This window comes from Tubulanus polymorphus, chromosome 3, assembly GCF_964204645.1.
Source record: "Tubulanus polymorphus chromosome 3, tnTubPoly1.2, whole genome shotgun sequence".
Lineage (NCBI taxonomy): Eukaryota > Metazoa > Nemertea > Palaeonemertea > Tubulaniformes > Tubulanidae > Tubulanus > Tubulanus polymorphus.
The window spans coordinates 25,499,156-25,522,561 of NC_134027.1; the positions used below are offsets into that span (position 1 = coordinate 25,499,156).

The 23,406-nt window shown below is 39.5% G+C and overlaps 2 protein-coding genes across 2 annotated transcripts; one reads left to right on the forward strand and one right to left on the reverse strand.

Annotated features, from left to right (window-relative positions):
* Positions 1 to 62: 62 nt before the first annotated feature.
* Positions 63 to 4,171, forward strand: LOC141902933 (uncharacterized). The gene is made up of 4 exons (XM_074790899.1): positions 63 to 191; positions 801 to 2,612; positions 3,472 to 3,545; positions 3,941 to 4,171. The coding sequence occupies exons 2-3, from the start codon at positions 812 to 814 to the stop codon at positions 3,513 to 3,515; spliced, it is 1,845 nt and encodes a 614-aa protein (XP_074647000.1). The 5' UTR covers positions 63 to 191; positions 801 to 811; the 3' UTR covers positions 3,516 to 3,545; positions 3,941 to 4,171.
* LOC141902932 (intraflagellar transport protein 122 homolog) lies at positions 4,130 to 21,615 on the reverse strand. Its single transcript, XM_074790898.1, has 26 exons — positions 21,482 to 21,615; positions 20,536 to 20,766; positions 20,171 to 20,247; positions 19,768 to 19,901; positions 19,221 to 19,376; positions 18,116 to 18,307; positions 17,426 to 17,564; positions 15,962 to 16,020; positions 15,113 to 15,256; positions 14,459 to 14,761; positions 13,909 to 14,028; positions 13,673 to 13,791; positions 12,886 to 13,039; positions 12,328 to 12,489; positions 11,293 to 11,459; positions 10,579 to 10,750; positions 10,165 to 10,267; positions 9,738 to 9,878; positions 9,089 to 9,192; positions 8,742 to 8,857; positions 7,595 to 7,760; positions 7,100 to 7,211; positions 6,654 to 6,779; positions 6,007 to 6,083; positions 5,306 to 5,470; positions 4,130 to 4,813 (listed from the first exon to the last, which is right to left on the reverse strand). The coding sequence occupies exons 1-26, from the start codon at positions 21,538 to 21,540 to the stop codon at positions 4,733 to 4,735; spliced, it is 3,579 nt and encodes a 1,192-aa protein (XP_074646999.1). The 5' UTR covers positions 21,541 to 21,615; the 3' UTR covers positions 4,130 to 4,732.
* Between the last annotated feature and the right edge of the window lie 1,791 nt (positions 21,616 to 23,406).

The window sequence follows — 23,406 nt, forward strand, 5'->3', positions numbered from 1 at the left end:
CTTAAATGATAATTGACTCATATTTTTGGAAATTGGTCAGATTTGATACCAGTCGTGGTTATGGATTAGGTGCATAAAATGCGACGCTATTAAAAACTTCCAAGGACTCGCGATGTATTTTAACATTCCCGCTGTAATCATCTACTGCAATTACTGCAATGTGTCTTTCAGCAATAAATAAACGAAACGGGGTATGTTATTCTATGAAATATTGTGTGTTTAGCAGACTCAATAACCATATTGGACACTTTTTGCTAGTGAAGTTGAAGGCCTCCAACCCAAATTGGAATTGGAATTATCATATCACCTGGCTTCGGCTTCTTGCTAATTTAAATTCTCATCGCAAGCCGGTTTTCCTTTACTTCCGCAAGTCTCTGTACAAGGGAGTGGGTTGTCACCAGTCTGTATTTTAGTTAGACAATCGGATATTTTCTCAAACATGTCATCCCACCAAGGGGCTCGTAATCAGAGTTGTAGGTAATGTAAAAACGATAATCTGTTAATCCAATGTATATAGTATTATATACATTGGATTAACAGATTATCGTTTTTACATTACCTACAACTCTGATTCGAGCCCCTGTGGTCAAACCAGGTGGTTGGTTAAGTAGAGTAGGCTAATAATAGGCTATATGCCCATCCAATTATAAAAGCTTACCACTAACGATTAGTAACTTGGTTAACTTTGGCCCAACACCTTTGCCCAGTGACGTGACATTACAGATATTATATAATGACTTCAGTGCAGTAAATATGTGACCAGACAGTGCAATGATTAATTTGATGTATTATTTGTTTAGGGTTATTTAGAATGGGATGTCGTCCCAGTAAAGCTGATTTCATCGGCGACAGTTACTGCGAGGGAAGCCGCGACCTAGATAATATCAGTCGACGCGGATATCGCCATGGCAACTGCGTTATGCGTAAGTGTCATTGCGGGACGTGTCGATCTCGGCGGATGCTGCCGCACACGAACTCGTTCCCGGTCGACGCTCACAATCGTATCGTCACGTCCGATAACTGGATCGATTCGCGCTGGCAATCGGGAATAGGGACGGCGTCGTCGTCAGCGGCGGCGAGGAGCTCCGGTAGTTCGCTGTCGTATACGCGTGATTTCTCCACGGTTACGAGCGTCTCCGGGCGGTCGACAATACGCGTCACATTGCTACGCGACGGGTCGATGATCGAAGTTGAGAAATACGAAACTCCCGAAACCGATCCGGACGATATCGATCTAAGTAATTCGGCCGAGTCTCCGCTGATCGGCGGTTCGTGCCACGGGGCGGCTGGTACCTCCCCCGGGGCGGCCGGGGCCATCGCGATCTGTCGCGCGCGTCATCATGATATAAATACTCACTATTCTCTACCAAACTTGAAATTAGTCGATGAAAGCAGCCCGCGGAATTGTACGGGCACTGACGAGCCCGTCGCGGTTAGCCGCGAAACTGACCCGTTACTGTCGAGCGAGGACTCAGGCGTCGAGGACGCAGTCGTCGACGGCAACGGTTGCGACAGCGGTAGAAATCGAGATCGCGAACGTCGACAAGCAGCGCCACCTATGAGAAAATTGCAGAAAAGCCGAGCCATCTGCTGCGAAACGGTTGTCCACGGTTACCACAACGAGCAGACGCAATTGTTGCTGCCGCGCGTTGACGTAAACGGTGAGTGCTCAAATTCAATGCTCAGTCCGCAATCGGATAGCCAGCAACAATCTCACTATTCCGCAAACTGTCAGCCGGACGACCAGTTTCCCGATTCGACGGACCAGCCACCGTCTGGCCATCTAGATTATCACAACGCGTTGAAGCAGCCGCAATTTCTCAAATCGGAGGACCAGTCGCATTTCCACAATCCGGACGACCCGTCGCGATCTCACGATCCGGACGACCAGCCACAATCTCATGACAAACGAAACGGTTGTTCGTTGATCGTCGTCGAATCGAATCCGGGCAACGACGACGTCGATCGGCCGTTATTTACGATTCAAACCCCCGAATTATCGCGAGCTTCGTCGAACGCGACTCCGACGAAATTACCGCCGATTAAATCGACGTCGAAATTGAAAGGTACGTTCTCGTCGCCGTCGTTCGTACGAGATTTACTACAGCTGAACGGGGGCGGGGCCGGGGGCGGGGCTAGCGGCAGCAGCAGCGCGGCGTCGTCGAACGTTTCCAGCGCGGCGAACACGCCGAAATTAAAGTGCAAGAAAGGCTTCGACAAGTGTAAACATTCGAGTTTGGACCTACCCGGCGAGAAATCTCGTAAGAAAACGCCGCAGAAGAGCAACTCGTCGGGCTGGCTGTCGAAACTGAATAAAGATAAAGACGCGGACGGCGTTAAAACCGGTTCGAAGTCAAACGGAACGCCGAAAACCCCGAAGAAAAGTCTGTCGAGCGATTGGCTGAGCCGATTGACCTCGATGGATCGCGGCCGCAATAAGAGCGCCGATAGCGCGAAGAGTAAGAAACGACCGTTCGTTAAAGCTATGAGCGATGAAGGTGGCGCCACCGGTGGTAGTAGTGATTATCATTACACCGATGCGATCGGTGTGAATGATTCGAACGCAGCAGAAAACGTCGTCGATGTTCATTTACATGAGGAATTTTTCAGAGGTTTGTAATTCAGTTTATTTCCATATATAATTTACAGTACGAGGTCAACTCTGGGGTCTCCTTACCATTATTTACAGTCAACATATGCATGAATGTACATTCAAAGTCGTAGTGAATGTAGTCATAATGCTGCCTTTTTATTGCCACTTCTCACTGAACGCAAACTTTTTTCAGAAAATAAAATTTGCTCTTTCCCAACTTAAATTCGATGAAAATATCATTCTTTATATATCATTCCATGTTTTCCATTGGTTCCAACAGTGGCACTATAATAGACTTTGATTGTTTGTGAAATATGCTGTTTAATCCTGAGTTTCATCAACCGACTTAAATTTTCATTGGCCCCAAAATGAACCACGTAACAGTAGACTGTTTACCCCGCACCCAATTACCTTGGATTATCGTGTGCCCATCAGACACTCCCAATTTATTGTGATGACGACCAATTCCTGTTCAGACTGCCCCAGTATTCTCGTGCCTCAAGAGAGAATAGGCCGGTCCCGCAAGATCCGAGTCTTCTGTATCTCGGCAAGTTGAGGCCTCTGCATTCATATCCTTGGTATCTATGTTTGTACACTGGCAGCAGGAACCAGTGTTGTTAATTTGTTTTGGGGTTCAATTCAAATGTGTGGACAATTTTCTGATTTTTATGTAAATGCTCCTCAGTGGTATCTTAGAGTTAAACCAATACATAAAGTATGTTTTAACCCCCCCCCCCCCCTTAGAAATGTGTACTTACAAATTGAATCCTCCCCTCAAGGTTTTAGGGTTTTATTGATTGAAAACTATTTTGAAACAAGGATGAAATTTCCAAAGATTTTCTAGTTTTGTTTTGACAAGTTAAAGCTATTTTTTGCAGATTTTGGAGATATTTTTGATGATGAGGCCGATTTTGCCTGTTGATACTGTGCCAGTAACTTTGTAAATTTTATGGTAAGTTTTAGAAAATTAGGGGAAATCCCGTTCCAGTGCGTTGTATAACTCATAGACCGCTGTATTGCCTCTACCCTGCAGTGCGATGTACAATAGACTTGCCAATATATTGCATTTGCCATATAGCGTTGAGTCACTTATATTTATGTTTGACAGGTGCTACCAGCTTCCAATAGATTGCAACTAATCAACAATTAGCGGGTACACGTTACTGATAAGTTTCCCTATCTGGTTTTGATCTGCTAATAATAAATGATAAATTTTTTCGATATATGTATTTAGGTGGTGTTAATCCAGATATAAAAGGATTTACTTCGGGCGGGGGGGGGGGGCAATTGTCCTAGAATCATAAGTTTCAACACGTAAACTGCATCTTCTTCATTTTGATATTTCAGGTGTTGATGTTGCGTATAATTTGTGTGTATTGTGCGTGAAAACAAACTTTCTACTGTATTCAACGATTTAGACGCTATTTATATTAGTTAAACGAGGATGTGAAGATTCTTTTTCCGGGCGCGACAGAAAACCTTCCTCACTATTTAAACAACCTAGTCATCATCAAGCACCTAGTCCAAAGTCTCTTTGATTTTGAATCATATTTATTGTTGTGCTATATTTCTAAAATGTTAACAATGCAAAAAAAACTTGTTACAAATAAATAGATTTTAAGTATAATGTACAGTTTTGATGATCGGATTTTGTTCGAAAAACTCGGACGGAAGTCTTTTTAAGGGGTCATTCATGTATTACATATACTATAAGTCTGGTTCACCCAATGCATGCAACAGAAAAGGTTAGTTCAAACTTCTGATCTTAATTCATAAGATTGGTTAAAGTTTAAAGAGAGGTGATTGCCTTTGCTTGAACTCTGCTTGCTATGGAGTGAGATTTGTATTGGAGAAAATTAAGTGGTCCCGTTGAGATCTGAGGCAAATGCAGTCTTATGTTGGTAGTCTAGAATCTATCTAAGTTCCCAAAGAACTAGGGTCATCCGGAAGACCGTCTAGTGATGGACTAAGCCTGATTTTATTTTTTTGGAATAGTTTATCCACTTAATATAGTAATATTCAAAACCATCCTTGAAACTCGCGCAGATGGGGTTAAATTTAAGTTGTATACGTAATAAATGAATGATCCCAGTAGCTAAGAGATGGAACGACAATGAAGACACGAGCAGACGGATAGATTTAATCTTCGGTGGACGTTCGACAGAACGGACAATAACCTTTCTGTAACGACAGCAGTTCATAATCATCTGTATGAAACATCTGAAAATACATCATTAATATAACATTCAGTCAGTGAGCCTGTCGATGATTGAACTTGAGAAATTAAACTTGCATAACTGTGGAACTGGATTCAGAGTCAAATTAAGCCCACAACTGTGGAATTGGATTCAGAATCAAGTTAAACCCACATAACTGTGGAACTGGGTTCAGAGTCGAATTAAACCCACAACTATGGAATTGGATTCAGAATCAAGTTAAACCCACATAACTGTGGAACTGGGTTCAGAGTCGAATTAAACCCACAACTATGGAATTGGATTCAGAATCAATTAAACCCACACAAATGTGGAACTGGGTCCAGAGTCAAACCCACATAACAGTGTGGAACCAGGATCAGAGTCAAATAAAACCTAAACAATGTGGAATTGGTTACAGAGTCAAATTAAAACCACATAACCGTGGACCTCAGCCCAGAGACAAAACAAATCCACAATCCCAGCTGTGGAATTGTGGATCATAATTCGTACGTACCTTGTTACAGTTAGGACACAATGTAATCGAGACATCAGGCATCAATGATTTATAATATCTGAATCGTAGCGGTTTCTTCAGCCTCTGGATCAAAACTTCGTGACGTTTGAGACTTTTCAAAATGGTCCGATTGACGACGACGGGAACGAACTCGTTACGATCGTGCTACAAAAATACATCAAATATTCAATACAAGTAATAATCAAAGCATCAATTCTCAGCTCTCAATGGGCCCCTTTGAAAGTAGGGATCAGATTTCTTTTCGTAGAAAATAGGGAAAAGCCCCATTTTCACCTAAAAATAAGAATCAGTGGGTAAGACACTATTTGACAGGGAAAGGTTGGGCCACTTGACAGCCTGCATTTATGATTTATTCAATGACCAGGAAGGGAGCGTGCTGTTTCATGGAATTAATTTCACCCAGTCCTGGCAGTGGTTGTCTCCACAGAGATCTCTGTCACTCTGAGATCCTAGTGTAACCACTCTGGTATATCAGACACTAAGGTTCTTGGTGAAGGCATTACTTTACTTTGAGACAGAGAAAAGTAGGGCCATTTGACAGCCTGCATTAATGATTTATTCAATGACAGGGAAGGGGGCGTGGCTGTTTCATGGAATGAGTTTACTTTGAGGTTATATTAGTATTGTGTTATTTTGACTAACTATTTCGAGTGACGAGCTGCGGGTTGCAGGTTTTTTACCTCGTAAGAGAGAAGTTTAGCGGTGAAGGCGTCCTCTTCTTCCTCGGGAGTATCATCCATTCTCAATGACTGTACATCTAATAATACAGAGTCAAGGGCCACAGTTTTGTCCAAGGGCTACGAAAGATTTAAATACCGTCCAGCCAAAATAACTGAATGCTGCATTTACTGCAATTGGTACTCAATAGTTGTTTTGATAATATCATTAACATCATCCTATAACCAGTCACTCCATTGACTGTAATCATTAGCCAGAGCCAGTTCACTGTAATCATTTCATTTTCGCTGTAAAATCATTAATTCTATCCATTCTAAACAAATGAAGATTCTAGGATTTATACCAATATTTTACAAGACTTAAAAGTCTAAACTATGGAATTAGTTCAGACGAGGGACTCAAACTTCTGATTTCAGGGGTGGATACAGATCATGTTTCCTTAACTTTGTTTGAAAGCATGTCATGTCAAAAGGGGCAAAATGATGAACGCAATTTTCACATTCTGGAAAAGTGTATTTCATCAAGAGGCCTGGGGGCACTGTAAAAATTACCGTTTCTAATCGATTTGCCCCCATTTTGACGCTAGCTCTATAGATATCAAATAATGTATTAATTGATTAATGGTCATGGAGTAGTAATGAAAGGATACTGCCTCCTCTTGATTCCTGCCAGTTGTCCTCTTTGATCGGAGTCGGCGCTTCGTAATCGATGAGTTGAATCGCCTCTTCATCTATGATATCATCTTCCAATATGAACTCAACCAACGGTAAAACCTCTGTAATATAGAAATAGCAACAACATTGAATATACCGGTGACCCTCTTAGATTTAACCACGCAGTTCATCAATGGTGCCAGCCACTTAGCTGAAAATCAGGGAAATTTTGTTTTCTTGAAAAAATAAGGGAATTTTGTTAATCAGCTAAAAGTCAGGGAAAAGTCCAAGAAATTTGTTGAGATTGCTAGATCGCGCGTAAAATCAAACAGTTTCTGTCTATGTCTTACGTATTTGACTGTTTTATTCGATTGGAGTCAAACATAAGTGGTCACCCTGTAATATTTCTTCATTTCATATTTGAGATCTTTCACTGACTTACCGAACGAGACAAATGAATGTACGAATGGTTGACGACAATTCGTGCATTGATTCCCGAGATTATTCAACAATAGATTCGTCGTTGAACATCTATAGCACATCGGTAATACCTCCTACAAATATACAATACCGGTACGTATACAATCGAAGTACTCGGTATCAGTGGAAAATACTGTTCATTTCATCTTAACATAGGCATATACAGGGGGTATCTGTGGGTGTCCCCCCCCCCAAAAAAAAAATTTTGAGGTCCCTTAAAAACCTCAATCCCCAAGAATTTCGGACTGAATATTTTCAGAAGAAAGGTCAAAATTAAGCTTGAACAACTAACTGGAAGATGTATAAAAATTCTGTAGCAGTGGCAATTAGCTGTCCAGGTTTTTAATTCTAAGAACTAGGTCCGAACTAGTGACCTTTGACCAACTCCAATAACCGAAGTCTTCCAGGGTAGTCTACAATAAAGTTTTCAAGTTGATAATAATTTCGTCACACGTACCTCAGCGTCGTGGAATGGTTTTGATCGTATCGTCACGCTACCGAGATCGATTGTCTCCTGAAACCTACTGGGTACTCGTAAAGCTTGTAGTTTCTCGAACGCGTAACGAGCTAGTTTATACGCTCCGAGATTCTTACTCTGTTTCGCTAACGCGTACAGAGTAGCTCTGTTTACAACCGAGTTAAGATCAAACGATGATTTCAGTGAAAAACGTTTTATTTACGATCACGCCAATTTGCAAGCCCAACATTACAATACCTGGTCTAAAATAAGTAACGAGACGAGTAGTATTGTATAGGTTAACTATTTATTTGACGCGCGAGCTTTCGCTACTAATGTATAGAAGCTTCATCAGGTGAATGAGTCATAGTTAAGCTATGTTTTTAATCCTACAATCCTAGAATAATAGGTTTCATCCGGTGAGGTTTTAAAACAGCAAAAACAAACTATAAACTCGAGGAGTGACTCATTGAATACATATATTTCACTCGTCTGAAATTGGCGACGTTTTTTCCCCTGATAAATGATAGTTGCGAGGCCCGCGCGTGAATGTTTGTTTGTTTTTGACGAGTTGGACTCTAATCTGCATGCCTCGGCGACTGTCAGCAATTTAAAACTAATTCTAATTATGCCTAAGTAACGAGACGAGTAGTACTGTATAGTTAAACTATTTATTTGACGCACGAGCTTTCGCTTCTAATGAATAGAAGCTTCATCGTGTGAATGAGTAAAGTCAATAGAAAAACAACAGTATTTATAGGTAGACTGACACTAAACACAGAGAACTGAGTGAGAAGAGTAATTACAAATAAATGATGAGTGACATGATAATAAATAACTAAGTGAGTGAGTAGATAATTGATTAATTAAGGAACAACAAACTAAAAGAGAAATAAATCAAAATGACAGTCTACCTATAAACACTGTTGTTTTTCCATTGACTATACTCATTCACCTCATGAAGCTTCTATTCATTAGAAGCGAAAGCTCGTGCGTCAAATAGATAGTTAACCTACACAGCACTACTCGTCTCGTTTCTTATTTTAAACCTGGTTAACACGGCTACTCTACGAATACCTGGTCTGAAAGATAAACTACTGGTCCAGTCAAACAATATTTGAGATGTTGAAATATTTGAAAAGGATACACTTTAGAAAGACCATGCGTATGAACTCCGCGTTGAGTATCCTGTATCATACAATGAAGCAAGTATCTCGACATGTTGAACAAAGCTTCCGGTAAATGAGATGTGAACGGCTCGTCCTGAAAAATAAAGAATTCATTAAAACCATCCCTAAACAACAGAGATCCAGTCTCTGGGGGCCAGTTGCATAGTCATGACTTCAAGACCAGTCTAAGACCAACTTAGCAATCTAACAACTTAAGACCAGTCTTTAGAAAATGTGTAATGTGCAACTGGCCCCAGCAAACTATGATATGACCTCTTTAACCTACACAATAAACAGAGTCAGATTGAAATATCATAAAACTTACTGTATAACGCTGTATAGAATGATACACGTAATACATATCGGCTCTTCTCTGGAAATCATGAAACTTCGCTAACATTTCATCGCGTTTTGCGTTGTCTTCTTCCTCTACAAAATTAACAACATTTCACATTCAAAACATTGTCAGTTGAGGAGTGATGTTGTCCCATTCATTCTCAGTGCAAATGCAGGTTCAAGTCCTGTTGGAAACGCTTCAAAGGCTGTGGTACCCGTCATGAGGTTGAACAATCCAATAAAATAAAGTTTTGGCAAACCATGATCCGAAGCAAGTAGTGAAGCAAGATTAGCAAAACAATACTTCAACTGATCATTAGGAAGTTATGAAGACACTACCAGTTAGTAGTACAACTATGTCAAATTCAATCATCTCAAGATTCAATTCAAATCTATCCATAATTCCACCAAGTTCTATGAATGAATCCTATAGACCAAGCAGAGTGAATCAAGAAACATGTTTTGCCTAATTTCCGATGTAAAAGGCTAAAAATCTAGATGAAAGTGATAAGTTTTGACTAAGTTGCCCAATCTTTATGCAGGCTATCTGGCGGATATATGATGCGATCAAAAATAGTTGAAAACAGGCTTAATTTAGCATTCAATGAGGGTTTCACGAAGAGAGGAACAGTACGAACCGGCAGCGAGGTCGAGGTACTGCATACTGAGTTTCCAGAAATAATAACCAGCATCGTTGAAACGACTTTCCCAAACGGCGTTCAGTGTTAACTGTTCTAGAACCTTCACAGCTTCAGCCTGCATGCCCGCTTTATGGAACGCTACATCGAGTAAAAAAAAAGAAAAAGAAATTATTTGCTATCAAAATCTCATAGGCTAATAACCTACAGACTCTGATCTCCCTGGACCAGTGATTTTTCCGTTCATTTTCGATGTTTTATATCTTAGAGGAAAATTTTAACTCAGATCCAGGATCTCAGAACTGCGGAACTAGGTCCTGGAGCACTATTACATGTCAAATTAGATGTACATGTTACCGATCCAGATTACATGCGACATGCACATGTTATTGATGCAGATTACATGTGACATGTAAATGTTACTGACCTTGTTGAGCGTCTTCAAAGCGATCGTTTTCAGCAAGCCACTGCGCGTACGGAATATACACATCATTTTTATACTCATGATATTTCTCTGCGAGTTGAAACGCCTGAAAGCAGTATTGATTATTTGCCGATGAAACTAAACATTGAAGTCGGATACTGAAGACTCCACTCAAGTGATATCTTATGACTCGAGAGTGATATCTGAGTTTGATGATACAGTAGACGCCACTCACGTCAGATCTGATTAACTTTTCACGAGTTTAGATACAAATGAATTATATACCATCACCCAGGTTACTGCTCAGCTATGTTTCACTTGTTAATTCATCTTTTACCCCAAATAATGAAATATATCAAGTTTAGTTTATGAGAAAAGATTAGAATCTTTTTCAACGACGAAAAAAGTTACACGAACCTCGTCCCAGTTTCGAGCTTCGATGTAAAGTAAAAGCAACGCTTTCGTGTCGCCCATTTTAGCGTAGCACTCGGCCGCGTACGAGAACTGCTCGAGTTTCTTCAGGTATAGAGCGCACATCGTCAGCGGTTCGCGGTCGGCTTTATCCAACTTACGAGCAACATCTATCAACCTGGCGAAATAATTAGGTTTTTAGTCCACTATCTGCCACAGTAGACTCGGCGTGCCTCAGATTTCATGAGACTAATAAATTTTCTCGGAAGTTCATGAATACCAGGGCAGTCGTGGGATGGGTCGTTATCACAATTGGAGAGTAAAAACATTCTTATTACGTTCGTCATTTGGGCAGGCGATAATCCTAGGCAATAAACCCCAGGGCCCGGTTCCAAAGTCGTGAGTTAAGATTTGACCCCGAGTTAAAACATTGAAAATGAACTAATCTCAGAGTTAACTCTAACCCACAACTATGGAACCGGATCCAGGGGCCAGTTGCACAGTCGTCAAAAAGGGGTCTCAAATCTTAAGACTGGTCTTAAGTTGTTAGATTAGGTAGAACTTAGTTAGTCTTAGACTGGTCTTAAGTCTAAGCCATGACTATGCAACCGGCCCGAGGGTAAACGCAGAATACTGCAAATAAGTTCTCATCCAAGACACACTTGGAGATGAGAGAGCATTAAAGGTATTTCTGAAGAAGCCCAGCCATTTCTAACTTACATTTCGGACCAGCCGTTGTCGCCGATAATTTCTATAGCTTTTATATATTCTCCAGCCGAGATATACATTTCGGCCGCTGCTTTAGGTTCGTTGATATTCTTAGCCCAATCGGCTTGTTTCGTCATCAGAATCTTCTTATCCAAAGGATCGCTGGAACCGACAAATTCCTACAAAGAGATTGAAAATTGTTACGTAAATGTTACATAACTGGGATGATCATTATGCTTATGACTTTGAGGCTGGTTTTAATTGAATTTTGATGAATCTGCAATTCTCTTTTGGCGCGTTTGTTTGGACTAGAATATGCTCCATTCCAGAATAGCAGCCGTAAGAGAGTTGGTAATTCAAGGGTTGTATATTCAAAACATATTTGAATTTTGAAACGAATACCACCATCTCCCATACACAAAACCGAGACATTGGAAAATAATTTGATATCAGTAATCAGAAGTTTAGAAGCGAGCTAAATGTGACGAAAAAGTACTAGCATGAAAAGCATATGAGTGAAAAAATATTTCGAAGATTAAAACGCATGACATAATTTTAAAACTTTGAGAAAGAAATTTAAGATTAAAATAGATTTTTGTGTTACATGTTGTGTGAATATCATGACTAAGAAAACGATGAAAGTCACTGAAGTTGTCTGACTACAGCCGTGGAGTATTAATAGTCACACTCGTGTCGATGTGGTTTGCAAGATTTGCTATTCGAGAAAAAAAACAGAGATTTTCAAAATAAGCGGATTTTTATCTCGACTGAAACGACGCGCAACTGTTACAACAACACGATTTGTTTCATATGGAAAACGACGATTTTATATGAAAATATAGAACGAGCAATTTTCAGGATCAAAATCAATCCAGACTAATGTCTATTCCAACTTGGCTCAAGAGGACGTCAATGGCCTAGCTCGGTCTGGTTTGGTAGTTCAGCAGTGTATCATAGTTGGAATAGATATTAGTCGCATTCTGTGTTGTATACCGGTACATAGAAGACCCAAATTGATCAATTCTACCTGCGGCGCACTCCGCTTACCTTCGCAAAGTCAAACATTCTCAGATCGGTGTACATGTTCAACGCTTTGTTCTCGTGGCCGCTTTTCTTGTAAAGTTTCGCGGCTTCGTGGAATTTGCCCTGATACGCGCTGACGTCGCCGAGGAATACGATATTATCCGTTTCGCCGCGCCGTTTTCTATCCTAGAAAAAAATGCGTACAGATATTCAGTCAAGAGATATTTCAGGTGTGGATCGAGCCCAACTAAACCGGGTCCCAGTTTCACAGTTCAGCCAAAAAATGGTCTTAGTTATTCAGACTGGTTTTAACTTAATAGATAGGAACCAGAAAGAGTTTAGAAAAAGACTGATCTTTAGTCGTTAGATTGGCTATGGGACCAGAAAGAGCTAAGAACAGCCTTTAATCGAAGCCATGATGTGCAACTTGTCATTAACTTGACAAAAAATAAAAAATCTCAGTTGACCTGATTCCGCTGAGCTTAAGTTTTACATCAACTTTTTACCGATTTGAATTTTTGTTGTTACTTCTCTTGACTCTTGAGTTATACGTAAATTTGAGTTATTTCCGATAAAACTCACCTCTATCTGATGAATCAGTTCCAGATATCGCAGTTCTTTGATCCTCGTGAACGATCTTTTCGCCGTATCGAAATCGAGACCTTCTAAAGCTTCGTGCGCCAACGTTTCCCAATCTCCGTCCGTCACGCCGAGACACGCCACGTGGTATGCACCTCTACAAACGACGCATCGAATATATTTGAAAAATCAAATTCATCGCGAGGATAGGATAACGAGGCTTTGCAAAGAAATGTATCACTCTCAAGGCAGCTGCACAATTTGTAAGTTAAAGTTTGACGGTGATATACCAGGATCAATTTGCTGTCAGTAACCACACCTCACAATATCAGCCATTAATAACAACACCCTCTTAAGACAATCACCATATGATCGGTGATGTCTGGACAATCTGATTGTCAATGCAGATAACATCTTCATGTTAAAACAGCAATTCATTTTTTTAAAGAAATGCCTCGATTCTAGACAGGAGACCTGGTTAAGTCTTGATAGTCAGTTTTTGTTAGGATAGCTAAGAAACTGTCAGAAAATAAATTTTTATATCCTCAACTGTGGATTTTGCTCATTAATTCTGAATACTGAGATAAATAAGAGTCGACCAGTCATAGCAAGAGTGGTACATAGAAACCCTGTTGATACCTGCATTAATGAATTGAAAATGAACTAATACAAATTGAATCTTGAAGTGTGGAATTAAGATTTGTGTTTATAGTAATGTAAATCAAAACAATCACTTCGAACAACCACGAACTGAGTGACTGGCTACAACAGAATGAAGTGAAACACTGACCTGAAGTTTTTCTTCTCTAGATACTGATACATCGACGCAGATTGAGGAACCTCTACAGACGACATCGAATAAACGTGAAGACAAAATATCTTTGATCCGGTAAAACCAACCACAAAACCCTACGATATATAGAGCAAAATAATAACTAAAACAAACAGCATCTCAAATATTCAAAAATCACAAAAAATCAATGAAAAAATCTTCTTTTTTTGTTACATTTTGAATTATCTACTCACCTGCAGTTTTTGTTGATGAACGGGGAAACTGTTGGCTTTAATATTCAACAGACCGGCTCCGCTAAAACACAACATATCTTCACAGTTTGTGTTCCAAGCGACGCTGTTTGCATTCGGTTCCTACAACGAACAAATAAAAACATCAGTTATATCAGTACTCAACTCAACCACAATATAACTCCAGTCCCAACCGCACAGCTCCCTTCCAGTCCCCACCACACAGCTCCCTTCCAGTTCCCTGCCTTTACCTAAACAAAATAATTCTTGTATCGCTAAGCATTTTTTAGTAATTCAACCCTTCGGTTCTCTCTCCCTTCCAAGATTTTACGTGGAAGATACTCAAAAAATTTCTTTTTCCCCCATTACCTTCCATTTTGAAACACCTGCAATAGAAATTATTCTTCACTTTTCCCTTAACCCTTACATATTTTTGAAAACCATACAAAAAGTCTTAGCTCCCAGACTCAGCCATCCATCAGTATCCCCCCTCCACAAACTCACCACGGAGATCACATCTAACCTACAGTTCTCCCAGCTCACTGTCTCTTACCTGGAATAACAGCTCTTTAGTATTTGTATCGTAAACTAAACACGTATTGTGCTCGTCGACTACCGCCAGTTTCTTACGACTACAACTCATATCTAAACATCGAATCGACGTGTTCTGTTTCAGTAACGTAATCGGGAACGGATTATCGATGAATATCTTCAGTATCTGTCCGTTTTTCAGTCCGACGAGCAGTCCTTCTTTTCCCGCCGGTCCGCCGATCACTTTGATGTAACGAATAAGAGATTCCATCAACCATTCGCGTTCCTTCACGCCTTGAAACGACATACACTGCAATCGTTTCTCCTGCGAAAATCGAAAAAAAATTCAAAATTCAAAAACTCCAACTGTGAGTATAGTTATAACTGATTTCTATGAGATGATAACATTTTCAATAATCACTGCTAGTATAGTTACAATTGTTTTCTATGAAACAATAGCATTCTTATTAAGCACAATTTTGAAAATTGACACAAGTGTGGTGTAGGACTGGCCATGGGAACGCCATGACCGCGTCCTTGCGTTAGTCAGTGATGCCAGTCATATCGCACATGACCGTCTCTTCCAGTTGCAACTGACACAAACTGGTCGCAGCACAAGCAGTCGCTAGTCGACCGCTAGTATCTAGATTCTGTGGTGTGATTCGTGTATTTTTACCTGACACAATATGATATGCTGCGAGCAGACGACCAACAGATTACAATCGACTCGTTTATTGATTTTCTCTTTCACTTTATAGTGCATGTCGCAGACGTCCTCGGAGTACAGTTCATAGATAACGATTCTATCGGGCAGTTGAACCTGCAGAAACAAAAAAATAATCAGTACTCAAATAAAATGTTTAAAATGTCTTAGGCTAAGTAAGAATTACTTATATACAGTTAACATCGAATAACCCAGACCGACATAATTAGTGAGAGGACATAGGAGTTAAGAATCTAGGCAAGATTTTTTTCCTAGACCCAGTTCTACCTGCAGAAACGATTAAAATAATCAGCAAAAATACACAAATAAAATGATTAAAATGTCTTAGGCTAAATAAGAATTACTTATATATATACAGTTAACATCGCAAAACTCAGACTGTCAAAATTAGTGAGAGGACTTGGGGTTTAGAATCTATGGAAGAAGTTAAGCTTATTTTTTCCTTGACCTAGTTCTACCGTTCATATGGAACAGGGTATAACAATAATATTTCTTTATTTTGCTTCTTTTTACAATAGATTTCGTACAATTTCATAAATACAGTAGTAGATGTTTTGTAAAAAGGGGAAAGGACAGTGGGCAAGCCAGAAGGCTGTGCTCGAGTGGATTAGGCCCACTGCCCGGGTCAGGGAAAAATAAAATAGGACATCAGGAAATAATTTCAGTTTTATCCAAATTAGTGAAAAGTCTGAGTTAGACAAGGTTTACTGTAGATCGAGCCTCACACTTGAGTTTAGAGCACAGTTAACAATCTAAAAATATCGAAATCATTGAAATGGCTTTTTTAAAATATTTACTTACGGCTAATCGATGTCGATATATAGCGATTTTCTTGACTAGATCTCGACATTTGATTCTAACTGTAAACGAAAAAATTAAATAGAAATCAAACATCGTCAGTTTCAGATAATTCGACTAAACGAATATATTCCGATCTTCCCCCTAAAAAGGTATCACTGAAACATAAAAACTAACATTAAAAACAACTCGGAAAATGAGAATTATTAAATTAAACCAAAGAATTCTCAAGTAAGACGGATAACAAAGAAACAATGCGCTGAGAGCTGCCAGCCACAACCTATCAAAAACTGCTTAAGCCCAACGCACACGGCACTGAAAAAACGTTTTTTCGGTGCCGTGTGCGTTGGAGCCAAAACACAAAACACCGAACTGAAAAACGTTTTTCACGAGCAAAAAAACGTTTTGTGAAAAACGTGTTTTCTGTTTCGGCGAAACAAATTTTTTGCCGTGTGCGTTGGGCTTTACACACTTGGGGAAATGTGGTGGCAGCTCCTGTCGTAGTAGAACAATAATTTGAAACAGGACCGAGTCTCGAACGTAAGTTAGTGCAGGGGCGGATCTAGGGTCTGATGATTCAGGGAGGGTGCACCCCTAAATAGGGCATATCATATAAGTAAATAGGCACTCTGAAAGAAAGCTCATCGCAAAACATTAACTCATTTTTCGGAAATACAGGAGGCAAGCTTACGAATTAAAACTAATATTTTTTATTTTCCCCGTGATATTTCAGGGCAACTTGACATTTCGAGGGTGGTAGGTGCACACACCCCCTGCATGCACCCTCTCCTCGGATCCGCCCCTGTGGTGTATACCGGAATGAGCTATAGGGTTTCCAGTAGTCGGTTCGAACACCGTAAACACTCGTCCGCTGCGTTGATGACGATGATTCGAGTGTTTATCGTCGCGGAGTTGATGGTTATGACACCGCGCACCGCTGTAACGAACGATACTAGATATCGTACGCACCGGCGGCAAACGACTCGCAGTCGCAGCTAGAAATATTACAAACAACCTCGATTCAGTTCAATACTCACAGATTAAGATCTAAAACCACATTAGTTATATAGCTAATCTAACAATTTATGACCAGTCTAAGCTCATCTCTTGGTTTTATAGCTAATCTACAAAATAACTTAAAACCAGTGTAAGCTCATTTTGGTTCTATAGCCAATCTAACAAAGTAAGATCCTGTCTAAGTTCATTTTGCTTTTAAGACTAAAGCCAATCTAGCAACTTCAGACCAGTCTAAGTTCATTTTGGTTCTAAAGCCAATCTAGCAACTCGAGACCAGTCCAAGTTCATTTTGGTTCTATAGCCTATCTAACAACTTGAGACCAGCCTAAGCTCATTTTGGTTCTATAGCAAATTTAACAACTTCAGACACCAGTCTTTGTAACGTTATGACTTTGTGAACCTGGGAAGTTTTTTCCCTTATTTTTTTCATTTTTCGATTAGAAAACAAACCTTTTTGTTCGGTGATAAGATGTTGAATGATGACGTCAGTCATATTATCGCGATAAGCGTAACGATCTTTATACAATCCGTGAACCGTACTGAATATCAGCTGATAATACGCTATAGTTCCATCCTGACATCCAACAGCCTACAACGATATATATACATACACATGATAAAACATAAACATGATGATTATAATAATGATAATAATAATAATGATAATTATAACAATACTAATAATTCATTCGGCCTTAAATACATATAAAATGTGCTGCGCTGACTAATCGATACCCTATAGTGCTGGAGATAATTTGAAAATTTTAAAAAATTTCGCCCTAGTGTGTTGAATAACGGGATTACCAATATAGTGAGTCTACACCGCGGCGCGGTGTATCATTAGTAACTAATATTTCACTATGTTTGACAGGTGCTGCCATCTTTCAATAGAGATTAAATCTGATAACTAATTACACCAATACACCGCAGTGCGGTGTACTAGCAAAATCCATCACCAATTCATACACCGCACTTCAGTGTAGACGCACTGAAAGGGTTAATACATCATACATAAAAAGGGAACAGAGAAAACTAAAACTAAAGCTTTGATGAAACACATTTTGAGCTTCGATTAAAAAACATTGATTAAATGACTTACTACAAGCAGTATCTAATGTACGGCGATGAAAATGTACTTACCACATAATTAGAGTCCGGTTTGACTTTGCAGCACCAAACCCATGAGTTATGTTCACTGACCGTTCCTAGACGTACCCCTTCTTTAGTGTACAACGAACATTGTTTATCAGATCCACCGACTGTGACGTATTCTCCTTTAGAAAACCATCCGACCGAACACGGGTCGTAACCGAGATTTCGCTCTTTACCGATCTGGACAAAAAAGTCAACCATAGAAAATGAATTCATATCCTACTTTAAATAGTGGTGCAACTTAGCACAAAACCTAATATCGCTGCCTTGCAGCTATTTTATTTTTGATTTCACTAGGAATTCATGAGTGCAACTACAGAAGACTTCTAACTTCACTCAATCTATTCGGACCAGTGATTATTTTAATTTCACTCAACTTATTAGGACCAGTGATTATTTTAATTTCACTCAACCTATTAGGACCAGTGATTATTTTAATTTCACTCAACCTATTAGGACCAGTGATTATTTTAATTTCACTCAACCTATTAGGACCAGTGATTATTTTAATTTCACTCAACCTATTAGGACCAGTGATTATTTTAATTTCACTCAACCTATTAGGACCAGTGATTATTTTAATTTCACTCAACCTATTAGGACCAGTGATTATTTTAATTTCACTCAACCTATTAGGACCAGTGATTATTCTAATTTCACTCAACCTATTAGGACCAGTGATTATTTTAATTTCACTCAACCTATTAGGACCAGTGATTATTCTAATTTCACTCAACCTATTAGGACCAGTGATTATTCTAATTTCACTCAACCTATTAGGACCAGTGATTATTTCAATTTCACTCAACCTATTAGGACCAGTAATTATTTTTTGAGTTAAGTGATGAGTTATACAGCGAAATTTAATTTACAAACTGTCGGAATGTTTCTAAAATTTGTGCCCAAATTAATTGTGATAATTCTACCCGCAAGAATTCATGTTAAAAAGAATTTGCGGTTTGCGCAAAACCTGACATGGATGCATTGCTGCGATCAGTATCTTTGAAAATATTTTCTTTCCACTAGGCAGGTTCAGACCTTATACGTTTCAATACGGATGATTTGATAACGAAGAATTAGTTATAATATTGACCTGTTTTCCGGAGAGTTGGAAGAATGCCAGTTTCTGGCCCCAATCAGCGACGGCGAGAATATCGTAGGGTTCATCCCTCGACGGGTTCCACTCGACGGCCCAGATCGGACTCAAAGAACTTCCGGGTCTTTCTATCTTCACTTTCTCTTCGCCGGTCTGAAATTAATCACAACACAGTTTTTCATGCAATGAGAATTTACCGCAGCCCTCAGTATTCCGCAGAACAGTTCTTCAACAGTTACCCCCTGAACTAGAAGTTAGTTCATCTTCAATTATATGAGTCAAATTGTACCTCAGGAACCAGTTTTTAAGTTCTGGGTTGAACTTCCGTTAAACAAGGTTCATTCCCAATGTTTTAACTCTCAAATCAAATTTAAACTGGGAACGACAGATCAGGGTCAACATTATCTCAAGACTTAACAGGCAAAATATTTCCGCTTTAGAATTATCATTCAAAACTTCATACGGAAGTATTTTCTTAACAGCTAAAGGTTGGAATGTTTTGTATAAAGGCTTATTAAAATTAATGATTATAATGATAACGAACCTTATTGCGAATGCTGACAATTCCGTTAAACAGCCCTAAAGCCATATACTGTCCATCATTCGTCCAACTACAACAAGTGATCCGACAGCCAACTTTATGTTTTGATACCGACTTCTGTTCTGGAGACCACAATCCTACAACGTATTCAATGAGTTCAGTTTTAGTTTTTTACTGCTCTGGACATGAGGAGGTTGCAGTGGTCAAATTAATACAGCTATCAATCTGCAGCCTGTACAAAACACCCCCTATACATGAGTCCAGAACTTCACCTGGGACATTTTAATGAAGAACATTTTCAAACTTTCAAAAATTGATAATCATACTACAATGTTGAATGTGATTCAAGGCTGCAAATTTTCACTCAAATTGGAAAATACTGTCTGATGAAATTTCATCTACGTACCAAAGTCGGTACAAGCGCAACTAGCGAGCTGTTGACTGACTGGGTTATACGCCAAGCATTGGATAGCATCGTTATGCCTGCAAAAAAAACCAGGATATAATGAAAAATATATGAATCACAGGTAAAGATAGAATTCAAATAAATGAAAAAAATCATCATGAGATTCTTATAGAAAACGACATCAAAAACACTCTCAGCCAACTAGATTGCAGGTCTTATGCAAAGTTTATGCCAGGATCTTATCAAAAATATATGAATCACTGATAAATATAGAATTCAAATCAACGAGATTCAACTATCTCAAAACACATGGTCAAGCAAAGTTTAAAAAAATTCTAAATGAAAAATATTTTCGGGCGACTTACGTGTATTTAAGAATTCCTTCGAGTTTATTCGTCCAGATGATGACGCTTTTATCGGCGGAGCCCGAGGCGAATCGTTTTCCGTCCTTTGCGTACGCGACGCAGAACACCGTATCTTTATGTCCCTTCAGCGGCTGAACGAGTGTGCCGTCATTCGTATCGTAAACAAGAACCCGGTTACCGGCGGCGACAATCAACTGACTACCGTCCGGACGGAAACATAAATCCCAAATACTGAAATAACGCAACAGACGATACCAGGAACCGGTTTCACAAAAAAGGTTTAACTGATATTTTTGCTGATTTGGCTACTTCATGTTTTCGATGAGGATGATTCAAACTTAACCGTTTCAGGCTTAAACTTTTTCCCAGGGCCCAGTTTCACGAAAAAGTTAAACTCAAATATTTGGTGTAATTGCCATTGGTTACTTCATGTTTTCGATGAGGACCACGATTCAAACTTAACCGTTTTAGGCTTAAACTTTTTCGTGAAACTGGGCCCTGGAGAACCTGACCGAATAACTTAAGATTCACTGGTCATTAAACCTGCTACCTCTTAGCTGTGAGTCAAACGCCTTCCCAAAAATTGTTGGGTATTCAGCCTACTTATCCACCAAACCATGAAGATAGGAATATTCATTTAATCATTGACTACGTTTGATAGTTTACAGAGAGTCAAAAGCTGGTTTAAAATAACCAGTGTCCAGTGGATAAACAGTTTGAATGAACTTTTAATTGTCACTTTACATCATTATCCACTGGTACTCTAACCAATTTTTGAGCAACTGGCACCAGTTATGAGATTTCAAATTTCGAGGAAGCGTCTGCCTCATTTTAAATATCTCATCCCAATTTGAAGTTACTTGAATAAAGTTGATTGAAATTGTGGTGGAAAATGGATTGATTTTTCGATGATTTCAGAAAGGGTGTAACTGAAATGAACACTTACCACTGCTCAACTTTATCCCTGTCGTGTACTTTATCCACCCAGGTCGGTACAGCTCTCATCTTCGACACTGAATGAGAGAAAATGCGAAAAATATGAAAAACGGCGGTGAAATGTCAAAAAATGTGTGGAATCCAATGAAAACAAACGGACTACAGGCCGGACAAGGGAATGTGGTATCGGACATCTTACACGCAGAACATCGGACGCCGCGGCCGGGACGCAATCACTACTGTCACTCCCCGGGCGTTAAAATAAAAACACTAAATTCACGAAGACCTCTCATTGAACTTAGCTGGATGCAAAAAAATTCCTCTCCACCTGAGTAGCTCATTTGGGATAACTGGCTTGGGTGAGGACTGGCGGTCCCGGGAAGGAGCCGGGTCGGGGACACTAACGCGGCCGGCGTGGTGTGCGCCGGGCACTGATAACTATGTGCTCGGATTCAACGTTCTTAATCGTGAATAACCAAATTATTGCCCTAGCTAGAAACTAATCTTAAAAATTAGAAACGGTGATCGGATCTGGTGAATTTACGCTCCCGAGTTTCTAGTCTATTTTTCTCGATTAAGACGGGTTAATTGTCCTGAGTTAAAGACGTGTACGTGCCTGAAAAGTGGAATGCTACGGTTCTCCCCAATCCGCGCACAACGCACTCTAACATTTCAAAAAAAAAACTGACAGTTCGTGCTTCACCGTTACGCGGTGTATCCTTTCATCGGGTGTGATATTTGAAGAGAGCAATTAGTGACGCTTCGGTCGCGTTAAAGACTCGTTCGGAATTGATTGGATTGATCAGTGTAGCTCTCGGCTCTCGTCACTGTGTCTCCTGTACTATTCCGATGATGGTAGAAGCGTCGTATGTTTCCAGTAATGAACTTACGTCTATATATATACACTATATTATACTATAATGATTTTCTGGAATAGGATAGCGATGGGTATTTTACACTCTGAGTAAAGTGGTTCTGTGCGTTTCTATGCGGACTGTGCCGATTTTCAGAAGTAAATTTTCATATATTTCACATACATAATTAACTCAACCTTGAACGGCTAAATATATTTTTCTAATTCAAAATTATCCAACGTTTACATATTTCAATGACTCGATATGAGATTTCCCCAGGTATAACCGATGGACATTTCAGATTTTCGGAACAGTTTGTACGCACCCGAATTTAAGCTTTAACTTAACTTAAACTTCATTGACAAACTAATTGTCACATTGCATTGCAATCAGTTTGAAAATATAGTAATTTGATTTAGAAATATTCATTGCGGATTTGCCTAGTAATTAAGTTGGTCTATGAAGAATGTAAAGATTCATTAATTAGATATAGAAGATTAGGAATAAAAATCAAGCGCTTTATCGCGTGCATGGAATTACCTTTCTTTATCCCGTCACTTTTCTGCGATTCCGTCTTAGCCGATTTCACTTTAAACCAGTCTTTCAAAGCTTTTCCCTTTTTCGCCATGAACGTCTTTTTCGCGGCAGACTTCTCCGCCTGTTCGGCAGTGGTGTTTTTATCGCAACTGTAGCTGCCGTCCATGTTGTAAACACAAACGGCACCTCACTTGGACTTGGACGTGAAGAGCCACAACACAGTTTTGTCAACGAATCTCCAGAGATGCTAACTACATTTTACTCGAAGCTAATACTACTATCGATGATGCCTTAGTGTTGTTGCGACATCATTACATATTGAAATCAGTGAGATACAAGAGATGACCGTGGGAAACATCATATTGTGTATGTTTATAAAAATAGACTCTGCCGCGGCGATTGAGGCCTCTGGGCAAATGATGAATATGACACCAATTATACAGATATATTATATATACATGTAATAGGCATGCAGTGCACTGCTGCGGTTCAATAGACTGACTAGTTCACAATGAGTTCACGATTGTAATTAACGATACAGAAA

Coding starts and splice junctions, on each gene's coding strand:
- LOC141902933 (XM_074790899.1), top strand. CDS start 812: ATGGGATGTCGTCCCAGTAAAGCTGATTTCATCGGCGACAGTTACTGC. Junction 2,613..3,471: donor ACATGAGGAATTTTTCAGAG/GTTTGTAATTCA, acceptor TATTTTTTGCAG/ATTTTGGAGATATTTTTGAT.
- LOC141902932 (XM_074790898.1), bottom strand. CDS start 21,540: ATGAGAGCTGTACCGACCTGGGTGGATAAAGTACACGACAGGGATAAA. Junction 19,377..19,767: donor TTGTCAGCATTCGCAATAAG/GTTCGTTATCAT, acceptor GATTAATTTCAG/ACCGGCGAAGAGAAAGTGAA. Junction 8,858..9,088: donor ATTCTATACAGCGTTATACA/GTAAGTTTTATG, acceptor TTTATTTTTCAG/GACGAGCCGTTCACATCTCA.